Raw genomic sequence first — 18,080 nt, forward strand, 5'->3', positions numbered from 1 at the left:
ATACCACACCCGATTAAGCAACACATAAATGAATGTTTAGAGATAATGGTTCCTATTCCAAAATAAAAGAATCACCTTGAGTGAACTTGGGGATGTTTATGTGGAAGAGTTGACTTTCAAGCAAGAGACTACAAAGACAACGAAAATGTTTGAGACAAAAGTACAAACATAAATACTGTGGCAAAGAATTTTGGTGTATGAAAAACATTTTGCTCTTTTCAATTTATTCATTAATTTTTTACTTGGAAAGACTTCTCTCTGTTACTGGTAGTAATGGCCTGGACAGAATCCCAAGAGTCTCTGCTAATATATCAGCTCTTGCATCTTTAAAGGCAAAGCTCAACCAGTAGTTAATATTTATACTTTTGTTAGTTATCCACAAGGTCCTAATATGGAAATTTAGAAATTCTCAGAGCATGTGCTAATGAAACACAAGAACTCTAACATTTGATTATAAACAATAAAGTAGTTGTTCTTCAGGTCACAATAAAACAGGAGTACAAGGAAATCTCTATAGAATCTAAATTCATCAGGTGGTTAAGAAACACAAATCTAAAGAAAAGATGAGATTATTCCAGGGGAAGAAATTGTTAGAATAGCACAGAAGCAAAGAAAACACAGTATTGCTAAGATTTTGGTGGTGCTCTGAGGTCTCACACAATAAGGGAAGAACAATTCTGTCACTGTTTAAGAATCATATTCACTTGAGAAAATTGTATATTACCTGTTGGACTATATTATTAGGTGGCCTGGATAGACATTGAAATGCAGTAAAGGAAACATTCTTACCACACAGGAAATCAGACCATCATTGAACTATAATGAGGCAAGTTATATTGTCTGTTTATGTTCTGTTTAATTTGTGCTTAAGGCAGGGGATAGAGTAGAGGAGAGGGGAGGTAATGATCTTGCACTTAGGAGTTTGTATACTAATAGTGAAGATGAGGCAAGAGAAGAAATATGTTATTGATAGGAATAGGTACATGTATTAAGTTGTATGTGTGTTTTTCATTTTGTCTTTGCTTTTGTTTGCTTGTTTTAATTTAGACAACTGAAAGGTAGTTTAGAAATTTCATTGGTGATTCAGAATGGGATGAAAAATATATATGATATATAGTAATTTTCACCACAACAAGGATTTATAAATGGTGAGAAACTATTTATGGATGAGATGAAAGTGATATATCTAAATTGTCCATAGGCTTTCATAAGGAACTAGAGCTTGAGTCATCAGAGTGCCATCGTAGTTTAATGGTCTGCTTTTCCAGTCCAGGATGCCTATAAAAGCTGGAATTCTGTTGCAAAATACATATTAAATGCATGACTTTAATCAGGTAATTATTCATATATCAGTTTGATGTAATTTTCAATTCCCTTCATGACATTCAATTTTTGTATAACATATGCCATGCATTTGGTAGAAATTGCATGAACATTATTTTATTTAAAAAATACTTTCCAGGGGAATTCACAATCAGCTAAATTCAGCCTCAAACATAAACATGTACATTTTTAATGTGTCATACATACACAACAGTTATTTACTACTACTTCGGAGAATTCCATAAGGCTAAACAACTCTAAATAAGATGACAGGCATATTATTCAAATGTATTAAATGTCCTCAAATCAACCTGTCTAAAATATATTTAATTTTATGCTTCAATCTATTCACTTGAGTTGCTTCAGCACAGATTCTTAGGGGTCTTTTAGTAAATTTAATCTCAATTTTCAAAGGAGGCTTTTTTTTTTATGATGATGAAATTTTAATATGCAAATGAGTATTTTTCTGTAAGACAACAATATCATTAAAGAGAACAAATATGATGTGATTTTTAAATCCTCTACTACAAATAAAAATATGAGGCCTCATGTCACTTACATTTATTTTAGTCTTTATTTTAATTGCATATTTTAATCAAGTATTCACAGACAAAAGGGTGTACACTGATATGAAAGTTAATTCAGCAGCCAGGTTGTATGATGGTTACCTTACTAGGTAGCCTAGATAATGAAAATGGCCGGTGTCAGTTGGCCTGTTCCTTAGCAGTATTTTTCACAGTCTTTGTGTTGCTTGTGGTGGGTGAAAGACATTTGTGTTGAGCAAAGTCTAACTCCAGCTGTGTGACCCAGCTCAGGGCCATGGAAACTCAACCTCATCCTTCCCTCTGCCAAAGTATCTCAGTTTAGAACAAGTGGCCTGGAAAGCTTCCCTCTAGTTGCTTCTGCCACCCCCAACACTGTCCTACCTGGATTTTGAGGTCAAAAAACAGGCCAATTTCTGTAGTGAGCTCATCCCCTTGAAAGGTGAAGGGATTTACACGTACTGCTTTTGAGAACACAGGATTAGGTTGGGAGCTCACTGAGCTTAGCTACTACCCTGCACCAATGTTTCAGATTCAGCTTTTATTGATTCTCTCTTATGAAACATTATGGGAAGAAGTGGAATTCAGCTATGGGTGGTGCAGGTCATTTATTTCAGGCTTTCTATCTGGCAGCTTTCTTTCTTTTTTTTTTTTCTATTTCCCCTATTTATCTCCCTCCCCTGCAAAGGGAGAGGAACATAGGTTTGCTTGTGAAAACATTTAATTTCTTATACACTGTGTTTCATTGGCAGATAATAATGAATGTCAAGAGCTATGAACAAGGAGAGGCCCTTTGGACTAAGGTTGAGGCAGTTGAAGGCAAGATTTTTTAAGCAAGGGGTTTTCTCAAGGGATTAGGGGATGGTGCTAACAAGAACCAAGTTGAGAAGGACTGAAATACTGTAGAGTTCAATTTGCTATAATATTATAGAAACAAGACATATTCTCCTGGGTAATGGAAGTGAAACAGGTGAAGTAGCTGTTCTCCAGTTTATAGCTGGGATTTAATAGTACATTTCACTAATAAACTTCCTGCAGGAATGGGGCACAGTGAGAAAGGAAAGTGCTGCCTTCATCTTATCAAGTAATTGAACTGCTCTTTATTTGACAGTATAAGGACAGGGTTCTCCTGTTGTCCCTGTTTGTAGGGCATTGAATTAACCTCTTCATGCTGTGCCTAACAGAACACCCACTACCTATAGGTATTAACTTAGAGAAGTCACAGTGCAAATATAGCCATCTCACACTGCTCTTTCCCACTTGGACCAGCTAGTTTTGTGCACAGGAAGTTTTCACTGTGTGAGCATCAGACTATATTTGAGAGATGGTGTTGGAGATATGAGAAATTCAACCAATGACCAAAGATGAGTCAGGACCAATTAAGCACTGTGATGGGAAAATCACATTCATATGTCTTTCTCTGATAGGAGCTCAAAGCCATGACAGCCTGAACGTTTATACAAGCAGCCTTCCTTTCTTTCAAGTTCCACAAGTCACAGGAGCCCCTGAACTTCTATGTAAATTTTTCATAAAGCCAAGTTCATTATGATATCATTAACCCCCTGATCCTTTTTCTGACTTTTGAGTTTAATTTTTTTAATGGGAAAGTCAATATTGTGAGTATCATTTATTATTTTAGTTTTTATAACACATGGATAAAGACTAAAATAATAAATATTTAACAAATATTTAATGAATATTTCTTGTTTACTCTCAGCAACTTGCTCTAAATGATGTGGAAAAAATGCTGCTGTAGTACAGCCTTTGTATACTGATGGAGCCTATTTCAGAAATCCTCATCTTTTAGGTTAAGTTGGGTTGGGCCCAACCTTTTGTGTATTAGGCATGAATATCAGGGAATGCTGACTCATTTCCTGTAAATCTAATTTGGAGAAAGTTTGCATCTCATTGAGCCCAAGAATCTTAGTCAAACTGGCAGTACCCCAGTCAGCTGCATTTCTAATTGTCTCTTATATGCTTATATCTATGCTAGCTATTTAGGAGGATGGTAAAATTTTAATATTTGAAAATACAGCCTCCCCCTACCCATTCTCTGAGATGCATACCCTACTTTAACAGTTATCACTAGCTGACCTTTGATTATCTACTTACTTGTCTACTTTGTTTTCATCTGTGCCCTCCCTCCCTCCCCCGTATAAGTTTTTATCAGGGCAGAGATTCTCTCTGTTTTCTGCTTTATCTCCAGTGAATAAGACATAATAGGTGCTCAAAAAATATTTGGTGAATAAATGAATGTCCCAGGTTCATCCCAAATGCAGCCTAATCCACAAATAGCCTTTTATTATGCATTCCTGGCAACTCATAACATCCTTTTTAATACTTTCTTCATGGGAAGATATACTTCATACAATCCAAGATTCAAATCAAAACTCATATTCTTATAAATAATCTACCTCCCAATGTATCTTTGTATCTTTCCTAATGTACTATTCAAATTCTTATCTCTATGTTTTGATTATGTTTCTTGCCTAACTGGGACTAGCCTAAGTTTGAGCCTTTTATTCATTAAAATGAATAGACCTGATTCAAATCCCTTCTTCCCTTGGCAACTTCTATGGACAGTTCAACTCACACTGAACTTTAATTTCAACTCATATTTTCTTAAAAACGTCATGTGTTATTTCCATCTAGGCAACCAAATTGTAAGTTGCTTGGGAACAGAAGTCATTTTATTCATTCATTTATGCATTCATTATTTCCTTTAGCACCTGGGTAGTATTGGGATTTTGTGTTTGGAGAGAATTATTCTGACAATAATATATGATGTGAATGACATGGAGTTGTGAAAATGAAAAGTGAAAATCAACAGAAAGTTTCTTGCAGTGGCTTACATTGTTTTCCCATGTAATCTCCCACCATCGTCCTTACATCTCTTTAGAGCAATCTATAGCCCCCTTTTCTTTTCGTGTCTATCTTGGTCAGCTCTATAATTGCATACTCTGTTACTCTGATGATAATGGTGCCTGATTCAGTTCAGCAGAGGTTTCATGAGTATCCACGGAGTGCTAGAACTGAGATAAGTACCAAGGCTTCACATGAAATCAAGGCATGTTCCCTGAAGCCTGGGGTCTAGAGAGCCAGCACTTTAGCCTGGAGCTATATTCAACAGTGCTGTGGACGTGTGAAGGACTGAGAAACAGTCCTTTCAAAATAAAATTTGTCTACTTTCATTGGCACTTACAGCTAAAATTAAGCTAGGAACTTCACTCTCCACAATTCTCTGTTGCTCTTGAGTATTGAGCATTTACCTATAGTTAACGAATGGACCAAATTCATTTCCTACAACTGAGATAACATAATTTAGTTCAAAATAGCAATAGTTGAGTTTTGCTGAAACATACATCCTTATATTGTCTGAGCCACCAGGAAAGCATCCCTATATTCCAGCCAGAGTGTAATAGATGTGTCTAGAAATTGATCATGGATTCAAGCAATGGCAATGCTTGCATTAAGGTGGGTCCCAGGCCACATCTGAGCTGTCCTGTGAGATGCACCATAGTCTAATGTAACTGTGAGTGGATCAATAGCAAGATAAATCTTTTAGTGGTGCCAGGATTCTCTATTGTGTCCTTATAAATCCTTCTATGTTGAATGAATAAAAATCTATTTATTTATATGTTTAGCTATCTATCTATAATTATACACACATATGCACATAGTCATGGAGCCATAAAACATTATTCCACTAAAGTAAAAAAAATGTCTAATTTTCTGAGACTGATCATTAATGATTTTAAAAAATTATGTAGACATTCTTAGATTTTGCTAAACTTGTGCAATGTTTTTATAATGTGATTTCCCTGACAAATCTTGTCCAACTGTCAGGGCATGACAGAACCAACTGGTGTATGTTTCAAAGCAGCTGTTAATGGCAGCATCTGATTGAAAGTTCTGCAGTAGATGTACAAGGAAGTACAAGTTAAGCAGCACTGCTGCAGAATATAAATGCCCTTTATTAGTGACTTTCTGACTGCCTTGGCTTCTAACCCCCATGGCAGACAGTACAATTCCCAAACATGATTTGCTCAGTGTTGGGTTTGGGTTTTTGATTTCTGAATTCTGTGCATGGTGCTGAACTAATTTTTCTTTATTTTTGTCCTGGCTGTCAAATTTTGACACTGGATGGTCGTATTAACTTCCCATTTCCTCCCCAAAGCAGATGCCCAGATTTTTCAGTTTCATGGCAATAATTTTTGAAGGCTTTACAAAAGTATAAATTTTCTTTATCATCATAATAAGGCTTGACAAATGGTCCTAAAGGGTCAGGTAGAATTTCCTCATAGCTGAGTGAGTTGGTTGTAATCAGGCTGTTTCCAGGCAACGTGTCCCATGGTTACTGGTTTCTTAATGTCTCTAAAGCTGGAATCTCATTCTGCAAAGGGATGAAAAACTTTGGGAAAATAAATACAGAGAAAGTGATTTCTCATTTCATCTCTTTAAACACACCACTCTGCATTGTTTTTTGTTTTTTTTTTTTTTACTACATTTGCATTTACAAAAATTTATAATATGTCTAAAAATAAGATACCCAGAGAAACCAGACCTTGCCTCAAGAGAATGATGTTGGTGCATTAGAGAGACAGCAGGTTTCCTTCCTGGAACTTAGGGAATGTCTGTGATTGAGTTGGATAACCCATCTGTGATCCAGTAGGCTTGCTTTGGCCTGTTGTTACTTAACTGCAGATTTCAGGGGCTGCTTTGTAGAATTGGAATAGATACCTTTGGTTCTGTCTAATGCAAGAAAACTGAGTGGCAATATGGAAAAGGGGCATCTCTAAAGCTGAACCCAGGGTCTTCCTGGTGGTCCAGCGGTTAAGACTCTGCCTTTCCAATGCAAGAAATGTGGATTCAATTCCTGGTGGGGGAAGGAACTAAGATCCTACATGCTGTGCAGCAAAAAAAAAAAAAAAGTATGCAGAGGAGTGTCAAGATCAATGTATACATCTGAATAAATCTGAAAAATGTTCCATGAAATTTAAAAAAGTTGATAAAGCAGAGCATAGAAACCATAGGTATATCCCCCATCTATGCCAAAACCTTAAAAATTGATGTGAAATGAAAATTTACAGTTTTTCCTCTACCTGTTTTTAGGGAAACTTAAGTTGTTAACACTTCCCACCTGCTTTATTTTCCAGGAAGCTAGATAGCTGAGACCATGTCCTAAAAATCCCAATAGAAGTTTTGGTCATCAAGTTCAGGCTACTGGTGGATGCATGTTGTTATTGTTTGCTGTGCTTGTTGCTTTGCCAGCTGAGATTCCTGAATCCAAATGCCTTTTGGGAATTGGATAAGAGAGTAGCTGATGGGTATGAAGCTGAGGGAGCTGTGGATTCCCAGTATGAGTCTCACTAGATTGACAATGATCCAGCTGTAACCCGCTGTCTCTCTCATGTAAAATCTCTGAGGATACTGCTCATCAATGAATCCTTGTGTCTTAAAGCAAGAGGTGACATTAGAGACTTCCCAGTTAAGTGCTTTTCTGTTATAAAGGAACAGAGCCTAAATAGAATTGGCTTCTTGTCTGAAGTTATCTATTAGTTATTTTTTCTGTTAGTTACCATTTTCAGCTAAGATTTTACCTCCTTATGTCTGAGCTCAATACCATTTTCATTAGAACATTTCACATACTTCTTACACTTGGTAAGAAAAAGACTGCAGAGAATCCCAAACAATGGTCTCAACATTCCTTCTTTTGCATCAGGGCAAGAACCACATCAGATTCATGAGAAAAGGAGTTGGGTGCACATTTCTGAAAAAGTACAACCCCCAGGTCTGGGCAGAAATTCAGGGAAGAGTCATGTTTAGAACTAGAAGTACAGTTAGTGTTTTTTAAAATAATTTGTCTTTGTATCAACAAATGAGAGTATGATAAATTATAAGCCAGAATTATTCTACCTGATATAATTCAACACTCACAATTGTAAATCTGAATTCTTTCAGTGTTTCTTTAGTGTGCAGCTATATATTTCAGCATATTTATAATAAAACAAGCTTTAATTACATTCTACTACTTGTATTACATGTATAGCCAAGAGTTAGAATGCATTAATAATGTAAATTACATTGCATAGTTAAATTCAAAGAAACGTGAAAATATGAATGCGTTATTCAAGGAACTGTTCATCTTTAAGGAATATTTGTTGTTTAGCAAAGATATTTACCATAGCATTGTAATACATTCAGAGATTTTCTTTTCTACTAGACTGTGACCTTCTCAATGGCAGGAGCTATTTTCTATTCATGTTTTTGCCCCCAGTGCCTTAGCCTAGTGCCAGAAAACTAGTAGTTAGTACATTAGTGTTCGTTGAAATGTCTGATACAAATCCTCTCCACCAAATAAACATTTAGAAGGGTTTTTTGATGTGTACTATAATGTTACCCAAATACCGGACACTTTAGATTTTAAAATATTCGTTCATTCATTCTACAGTCAAGTTTACAATTTATTTAGGGGAGAAGATATAAAAATGATTATGGTACAAGATGCTGGGATAATAAAGATGTAGTACTGTGTGAAACCAATTAAAGTAGTACATTTAAAAATACATACAACTGTACAACCTAGGGCATTTTTAAATTTAGTATTTAAGGCAGATACTATTAAAGTGCTCATGCATTTTCCCCTGTGGCTGTGATGGCTGTGTTATCTCTCAACTTTGACTAGGCAGGACTTAAACAAATTCCCTGGACAGCTGCTGTCAGCTTGTGGGCTCCTTGAAATTAACTGATGTACTTGCCCAAATTCTCAGGATATTCAAAATCCAGAACTCCTTTATCTAGTCATTGTATTCAAGTTATTTAATTAACTTTACTTTTACTCAGGTGTTTTTCAGTGGTTTTCCCATCCTTGAAATGGCTGGTTATGGGCAAAGGTATTGGTTCATTCCTTTAGATAAATCTCCTAGTACTGTTTTATTTAGTTATGACTTTCACTAATTAGTATATTGCTGAGTGTCTAGTGATGCTGGACTTTCTACCCTGTCCAGTATGCGGGCCCTTATAATCTGCATATCTGCACTGGAGAAACAATATAGTTCCAATAATTGATCCCATTTGGTGACCATGGTGACCGGTTTTTGTGGAGTTTATCTAACCGTGGGAGTTTATCCAAAAGAAGTACCCTTAAAACGTTTATAGGTGAGATTAGGCAACAACAAACTATGTTAACTGATGTCATCTCGTTCCATGTGAGATTAATTCCAACATATTCCATTATTAACACTAGAAGTATTGTGTAACTTTGTTAAATCCTGTAGCCTTGTTTGGTTTCTAAGGACATCTGTAACCCTGGTGTTTTTTTAAGTATAAATTTCTTTATTTTAACAGGAGTCTAATTATTTTACAATATTGTAGTGGTTTTGCCATACATTGACATGAATCAGCCACGGGTGTACATGTGTTCCCCACCTTGAACCCCCCTCCCACATCCCTCCCCATCCCATCCCTCTGGGTCATCCTAGTGCACCAGCCCTGAGCCCCCTGTCTCATGCATCGAACCTGGACTGGTGATTCATTTCACATATGATAATATATATGTTTCAATGCCATTCTCCCAAGTCATCCCACCCTCGCCCTCTCCCACAAAGTCCAAAAGACTGTTCTATACATCAGTGTCTCTTTTGCTGTCTCACATATAGCGTTATTGTTACCATCTTTCTAAATTCCATATATATGCGTTAGTATACTGTATTGGTGTTTTTCTTTCTGACTTACTTCACTCTGTATAATAGGCTCCAGTTTCATCCACCTCATTAGAACTGATTCAAATGTATTCTTTTTAATGGCTGAGTAATATTCCATTGTGTATATGTACCACAGCTTCCTTATCCATTCGTCTGCTGATGGACATCTAGGTTGCTTCCATGTCCTGGCTATTATAAACAGTGCTGCGATGAACACTGGGGTACACGCGTCTTTCAATTCTGGTTTCCTCAGTGTGTATGCCCAGTAGTGGGATTGCTGGGTCATATGGCAGTTCTATTTCCAGTTTTTTAAGGAATCTCCACACTGTTCTCCATAGTGGCTGTACTAGTTTGCATTCCCACCAACAGTGTAAGAGGGTTCCCTTTTCTTCACACCCTCTCCAGCATTTATTGCTTGTAGACTTTTGGATAGCAGCCATTCTGACTGGCGTGAAATGGTACCTCATTGCGGTTTTGATTTGCATTTCTCTGATAATGAGTGATGTTGAGCATCTTTTCATGTGTTTGATAGCCAAAGCAATCTTGAGAAAGAAGAATGAAACTGGAGGAATTAACCTGCCTGACTTCAGGCTCTACCACAAAGCCACAGTCATCAAGACAGTATGGTACTGGCACAAAGACAGAGATGTAGATCAGTGGAACAAAATAGAAAGCCCAGAGATAAATCCTTCTGTCTATGGATACCTTATCTTTGACAAAGGAGGCAAGAATATACAATGGAGAAAAGACAATCTCTTTACAAGTGGTGCTGGGAAAACTGGTCAACCACTTGCAAAAGAATGAAACTAGAACACTTTGTAACACCATACACAAAAATAAACTCAAAATGGATTAAAGATCTAAATGTAAGACCAGAAACTGTAAAACTCCTAGAGGAAAACATAGGCAAAACACTCTCTGACATAAACCACAGCAGGATCCTCTATGACCCACCTCCCAGAATATTGGAAATAAAAGCAAAAATAAACAAATGGGACCTAATTAAACTTAAAATCTTTTGCACAACAAAGGAAATTATAAGCAAGGTGAAAAGACAGCCTTCAGAATGGGAGAAAATAATAGCAAATGAAGCAACTGACAAAGAATTAATTTCAAAAATATACAAGCATCTCCTGCAGCTCAATTCCAGAAAAATAAACGACCCAATCAAAAAGAACTAAACAGACATTTCTCCAAAGAAGATATAGAGATGTAACCCTGTTTTGCTTACCCCATCTACCCATGTGGATTTTTCTCTCCTCTATTGCTTCACTTAAGGATGCTGTCAGTCCCTGGGGAGGGAGATTTTTAAAAAATAAAAAATTGGAGGGCTTTCTTCTGAGAGTCAGTAATTTAGAATTAGCCAGGATATGCATTTTTGTAGGCAGCTTTGGTGCCTCTGTTATAGGTGCTTCTCAGATCATGATTTCAGTTTCCTCACCTCAACCCCATCTCATCCATGTAAGCAATACCTCAACCCATAAATCATAGGGAAGACACTTAGCCAAGCACATTAAATATCATTTCTGTTCTTTCTGATGGATAGCAATCTCTCTTCCCTAGTTTTCCCTAATTTCTGTGGTTCCTGGAAGACATGTGAAAGCAATATATTCTTTAAAAAGCAGTTCATTCTTATGAAGCTTCTTTTAAATTGAACATGAGTGTGATTCATGACAGTCGAGAGCTGTGTTGTAGTTCATGATGAGCTCTAATTGTCTAATTATCTGCCCAGATAAAAAAGGCCAGGCCATTCAAAATTTCCTTCCTCCCTCTGGGTAGAAAGACACATGAGGCTGTTAACTTTGATTTCTCATGTGATCAATGGCAAAGAATTAAAGATATTGCTAGTACACAACTATTTTATAAGTCAATATCTTTCCATTCCTGTCTCATAATATCTTCTGTTCTCTTGAGCTTCTGAAAGCTTAAAACATTCTCACTGCTTTTGTTATTGTTTTCACCTGCTTCCACGCCCGAAACCCTCAACTCTGATACTCAGATTTTTATGAGATTCTTCCAAGAAGCAAGACTGAAATACTGTTCAAGTTCCTTGCTATTCTGAATACATGGGTTCCAGTTAGTTTTGTCACTACATGCAGAGACATCATCATTTGATGTCCTGTATGCATTGTCTCCTCGGTACGCCCCTCTCTTGAATCTGTATGTAGGATACTGAATGCAGTTACAATCACCGGCCTTCAGTTGGTACTAAAGCATTGTTTGGCAGGAAATCTTCTACTCTCCCCTTCCCTAGAGTGGTGATGACAAGAAAATAAGTAGGAATGAGAAAAGATAGATATGCCCCCTAGGAGATGATACTTTTCCTTTCCAATCGACAGCTTGCACTTGTTTGTCTCCCTTATGTCTGAGAGGATTTCCTTCCCTCCTCACTCTCCCTCAAAGGCTACATTTCCTCATGATTAACTTAGTGAAGTTATGTTACATTCTAGAAAGTTTAGGTTCTCTCTTTTTAAATTAAACAGAGTTATGGGCACAGGAAAACCTGGTAAAGTCTACTAGAAGAGGAGAAGGAAAGAATGTAATTTTTCCCACCTCAAATAAATATTTTGCTTCCTGTGTCCTTCAGAACAGTTAAATTACTCTCATGGAAAGAACTTATCTCTAGGTTTGTCAGAATAGTTTTCATAGGAGCTGGTCTGATACCTGTGTTTTCCCCACAAATCTCTATTTTGAAACAAGGAGAAGCAGGAAGTTACCAGGTGTCTTGTTTGTTTAATCAATCACAATAGCAACTTACAGACAGTTGACCTTTGAGAGAAGTTCTCTTCCAGTTTATAAATACAGGATTCCTATCTTCAGCAGGAAGTGTTACAGCTGTGCTTCTCTTAACGGGTGAGGGACTTATTTCCATCATTTGCTGAAAAATGAGGAATACAACAAATCAAGCTCTTGAGCATTTTGTCAATTTATTGATCCCAAGTTGTGTTTATGTGATTTGATTTTCAGGTTCATGATGCTCATTTATTCACTCCTTCAACGAACCACCTTTGCAGACAATGCATCATAGTCTATCTGTGCACACATGCTCTACAGCCTGGGTGCCTGAGTTCAAAGCCATCTACTAACAGTATGACTTTGGGCTTAGTGTTCAACTGCTCTGTTTTCTCATCTGTAAAATCGGTATAATGATAAGCATGCTATCATGTAGGCATTTTTGTATGTCAGTGACAGCCACATGAAAATACTTGAAAAGGATATTGCAAAGTTTCTAGTACACAGCAAATGTTCAGTGCAGTTCTCACCTTCAACTTTTCTATAGCTGAAGCTGAGATGGGTGCTAAAGGATTGCCAGTCTCCAAAAAGAATATTGTTTGTAAAACTCAGCTGTAGAGACTGTGTATTATTGGCACATTTAAAGTGTGATTTGGTTGTCATTTGTTCAACTTAGAGTTATTTAGGAACACATTTGCTGTATGTCATCTTCTCCAATAATTCCACAGGGGCAGGCTTTGTTGGTTGCTCAATGGCTGGCACATAGTTGATATTATATATATTACATATATATGTTGTATGAATAGAAATATATATACACATTTATATATATATATATATATGAAAGAGAGAGATGGAAGGGAGATATTTGGTGTCTCTGCTGCTCTGCATGGGCTTTTGCCTGTAAATCTCCCCTTAGCCAAAGGAATAAAAGAATCCTGAGAACAGAGAGAGACACACTGAGGTGATGATGGGGAGGGTCGGTTCTTCTTAAAGCAAAAGGAAGTGCTGATGGATGTGGCACAGTCTTAACCTTCTCTTTAGTTCTGATGCTTCCCTGGGATGTGTCACGTGTCATCTCAGTAGGAGAGTCATTGGAGGGGAAAGTAGGACACTCCCAAGTTCCAAGTCAGTTGAAAATTTGTCATAATTCAATAAAAGGAGATGTCCCCTTTATTTTTTAAGGCAAAATTATTCTGTGGAGGAAACAGCAGGGAAGGCAGGTCACTAGCTGTTACAGGCTTTTTCATTACTCTGTATAGGAAATCTCATAACCGACTTCATAGGATGAAATATCACCTTCAACAGCAGTTACAAGACAAAAGTGGGGAACTCTGACACGTGCTGGAGGAAAACTAATCTTTCTGTGTCTCGTTCCTTCCTTTCCATCCTTCATGTGTTGGCCAAGAAGCAAAATTGGAAATTTGGTTCCTAGATATTAAAACATTTTTAGCTAGTTAATTTTAATGCATCAAGTATTTATTAGGCACCAACAGTAATATAATACTTTGAAGAGGAAGAAGAATCATTTACTTAAGCTGTTATTAGTGTTTGGCATTAATTAAGGTATGTATTTTATATGTTTTACCCATCAGTTCAGTCAGTTTAGTCACTTAGTTGTGAGTCATGTCTGACTCTTTTTGACCCTGTGGACTGCAGTACGCCAAGCTTCCCTGTCCATCACCAACACCTGGAGCTTGCTCACACTCATGTCCATCAGGTTGATGATCTCATCCAACCATCTCATCCTCTGTCATCCCCTTCTCCTCCTGCCTTCAATCTTTCCCAGCATCAGGGTCTTTTCTAATGAGCCAGTTCTTCACATCAAGTGGCTAATGTATTGGAGCTTCAGGTTCAGCATCAGTCCTTCCAATGAATATTCGGAACTGACTTCCTTTAGGGTTGACTGGTTTGATCTCTTTGCAGTCCAAGGGACTCTCAAGAGTCTTCTCCAGCACCACAGTTCAAAAGCATCAGTTCTTAGGCACTCAGCTTTCTTTATGGTCCAACTCTCTCATCCATACATGACAACTGGAAAAACCATAGCTTTGACTATATGGTCTTTTGTTGGCAAAGTAATGTCTCAGCTTTTTAATATGCTGTCTAGGTTTGTCATAGCTTTTCTTCCAAGGAGCAGGTGTCTTTTAATTTCATGGCTACAGTCACCATCTGCAGTGATTTTGGAGCCCAAGAAAGTTAAGTCTCTTACTGTTTCCATTGTTTCCTTATCTATTTGCCATGAAGTGATAGGACCAGATTCCGTGATCTTAGTTGTTTGAATAGTAGCCACAAAAACCAATAGCAAAGTCATCATTATTTCACAGATGGAAAAAAATGACATCTATAAAAATTAAATAAGAAATAATTATTAATAAAATATCAGAGAGACCTGATTCCAGCTCTCTCTGACCCTGCAGTTGAAAACCCATGGTCCAAGGAATATGTGGGACAGTCAGGAAATGAAGTAACCAGTTGAGATTAATTAATAGTAACATCATATAGCTTTTAATTACAGACACTAGTCTGTTCTCATAGCAACTTTGAGAAGTAGGTAAAGAGTGATATTAAGAATCTTACTACAAAACTGGATAAGCTGGCCCTAAAGTAGTTTGGTTTGTGGAGATTCACAAAACTGCTGGGTGTAGTTTCATAATCATTCCGTTATAGTGTACAGACTCATTTTACTTTTTGTGGCTTTTTGAAATGCCTTCTCATTCATCCATTCATGTTCATTCTGTCATTCCCTAGTGCTGAAGGCAATGCCAGACACTGAGCATACCAAAGGGGAAAAAGAAAAGAAAAAAGCAAGGAAAGAAAAACAAAAAACAACTAATAAGACACCTTCCTTGGCTTGGAGAGCTGATAGTCCAGTGAGATGTGAGATGGTGACAGAAGCTAAACAGGTAATTAGTGTGTGATAAATTGTGATAAGGATCATGGTGATTTAATGCTAAAGGAAAAGGAAAGGGGGGCCTCTGAAAAGCCCTTCTGAGATCAAAGGAAGCCACTGGGAGGAAGTGATAAGGAAGAGGGTCTTAAAGAGCAGAAGCTAAGTGGCCTATTTAGTCAAGCAAGGTAGAGCAAGGGTCAGCCAGGAAGAATGGCCTGTGCACAAGCTCCAAAGAAATGACCAGTACCATTTAGAGAAGTGCACATGATTCTGCAGGACAAGAGCTGGGTTAGGGAAAGAGGAGGCGATCAGAGGATGGAGAGAGAAGGGGCTAGAATGCTCAGAAAGGTCAGAACAGAAGTGGTAGCCTCTGTGTTGCTGAGAAGCTTGGACTTGAGTAAAAAGTGGATGGAGAGACACTGTAGGACTTAATACTGAAGAACTTATGACAGAATTGGGCTTGCATATTCAAAGGTCACTCAGCAAGCAAGGTAGAGAGTTGGTTGGCTGGTTGAGGTCACAGTTAGGACGATAGCGGGGAATAGCAGTTGGGAGAACGTTGAATGAAATATAAGAAGTTTCAGAGACTGGCACAATGTGAATAAACAGAGATAACGACTCTGAGCAGAGAAGCTCACTTCCACGTAAGGCAGCCAGGAAAGGACATGTCATGTTACACATGCCCACTCACCTTGCCTGTTTTACCTGCCTTAGAGATTTGAGATCCCATCAGTCCCCGCCACATAGGTACACACAATTGAAAGTTGCTGCTATAATGAGCTACAGGTTTTGTTTTGTTTTGTTTTTTAAACTGTTGGTATCTGAGATATATATTTAGGGCCTCTCAGAAACTTTTTTTCTTTTTAAAGACAGGTTGCAGGGTGAGGGTAAGTATCATTAGAGTACATGATAACCTAGCAAAAAAGGAGTTGCAGAAATAGAGGTGATTTGAATGGGGAAAGCAGCCTCACAGCAGCTTTATAAAGCCCACCAGAGGAGAGACTGCCCCTCATCATTGTTGTTCAGTTGCTTAGGCTTGTCTAACTCTTTGCAACCCCATGGACTGCAGCACACCAGGCTTCCCTGTCCTTCACTATCTCCCAGAGTTTGCTCAAACTCATGTCCATTGAGTCAGTGATGCCATCCAATTATCTCACCCTCTGTCTCCCGCTTCTCCTCTCGCCCTCAGTTTTTCCCAGATCACGGTCTTTTCCAATGAGTTGGCTCTTCACCCCAGGTGGCCAAACAGAGTATTGGAGCTTCAGGATCAGTCCTTCCGATGAATATTCAGGGTTGATTTCTTTTAGGACTGACTGATTTGATCTGCTTGCAGTCCAAGGGACTCTCAAGAGTCTTCTCCAACACCACAATTCAAAAGCATCGATTCTTCAGCATTCAGCTGCCTGCCAATGCAGAAGACATAAGAGACAAAGGTTCAGTCCCTGGGTTGGGAAGATCCCCTGGAGGAGGACATGGCAACCCACTCCAGTATTCTTGCCTGGAGAGTCCCATGGATAGAGGAGCCTGGTGGCTATAGTCCAAAAGATCACAAAGAGTTGGACACAACTGAAGTGACTCAGCATGCACACACTTCATCCTTCATCTAGTTTCCCAGAAGTTAACATCTTGCAGAACTATAGTATAATTATCAAAACTAAGAGATTAACGTGGTACAGTACTATTAACTGTAAACGCTCATTAGAGGAGTCTTCATAAAGGAGATGGTACTCCAACTAGGTGCAGGGAATAGGTAACATTTGACTGGTAGGGAGAAGGGAAACAGAGAAGATAGGGGCTTGATCAGAGGCCTATAGTTGAAGCAAATAATGGTGACTAACACCCTTTCCATGTGCTGTAAAATACAAGATTCCTTCTCTGAATTTACAGAGGCTGGGTTTTCTGGACTCTCTCATGCTGATGAAAAGATGTGTTGAAACTTGTCTAATAATTCAGTGAAGGGACGCATTCATTTTCCAAGCTCCCAGTGGAATATTGAGCACCAACTTGAGACCTTTGAAGAGTAATGAATCATAACTATTGACGTGTTTGAGTAGTACAGGATCAGGCTGTGTGCAGGGAGATTTTTTTTAAATGACCTATATGCAGTCACCACTAAATAGAGTTTCCTGAAGCGTAATCTGAGTTTATCTGCTTGTGCCAAAGCTATAATTCTCCTAGAGGCAGCTTCCTGAGACTTGGTAAGGGGAGAACAGCCTTCCTCCAATTAACTGGTGGTGCTAGATAGGCTCTGGGAATGATCCTCATTCTGATGACCTTTATCAGGTGTTCATTAAATAAATGAAACCCAGGTCAGTTAGTTTGATCCCAGATGGCACTAGTGGTAAAAAAAAAACAAACAAAAAAAACACCCCGCCTGCCAATGCAGGAGACATCAGAGACATGGGTTCGATCCCTGAGATGGAAGGATTCTTGCTACTTCAGTATTCTTGCCTGGAGAATCCCATGGACAGAAGAGCCTAGCAGGCTACAGTCCATAGGGTTGCAGAGCTGGATACGACTGAAGCAGCTCAGCCCACACATACAGGTCAGTTAGATTGATAGTGCTCAATACTGGTCTGGGAAAGTTCCAGATTAATTAATAAAACTCTTGGTCCTTGTGTTCCCATCTCTGCTATCCACAGAATGAAATTTCATAAACATATTTACCCACATCTCCTTAACTAAAGCAAAAATAGACCACAAGGAATTATTCTGAAGTTTACCCATGTTCCTGACATATTAGTGCTTTCATAACTGTGTCTTGAACTTTCACAATACATTATTTCCAGTAACTTTGTTGTGCAGTCTCATTGAATTCTTCCCACCTATTTTCTTATCTTATCTGATAGATTCAGTAGCTAAGATGAAGACCGATTAATTGATTTTTCC

At 38.1% G+C, this 18,080-nt stretch overlaps 1 protein-coding gene across 30 annotated transcripts in view; it reads left to right on the forward strand.

The window, feature by feature from the left end:
- The window catches only part of NRXN1 (neurexin 1), a 1,199,463-nt gene that overhangs the window by 273,556 nt on the left and 907,827 nt on the right, over positions 1-18,080 (forward strand). For 9 of the 30 annotated variants that reach the window (XR_014083047.1, XR_014083048.1, XM_081593733.1 and 6 more), the window contains one exon: positions 15,050-15,204. The exons of the other annotated variants lie outside the window; for them this stretch is intronic. Coding sequence is in view for 7 of the 9 variants with exons in the window: in XM_081593733.1 (XP_081449859.1) it covers positions 15,050-15,204 (155 nt within the window). In the remaining 2 variants the exon portion in view is untranslated. The remainder of the gene's footprint in view (positions 1-15,049; positions 15,205-18,080) is intronic. 30 annotated transcript variants of the gene reach the window in all.

Source organism: Giraffa tippelskirchi, chromosome 4 (genome assembly GCF_054371585.1).
Source record: "Giraffa tippelskirchi isolate mGirTip1 chromosome 4, T2T-mGirTip1v1.2.pri, whole genome shotgun sequence".
Lineage (NCBI taxonomy): Eukaryota > Metazoa > Chordata > Mammalia > Artiodactyla > Giraffidae > Giraffa > Giraffa tippelskirchi.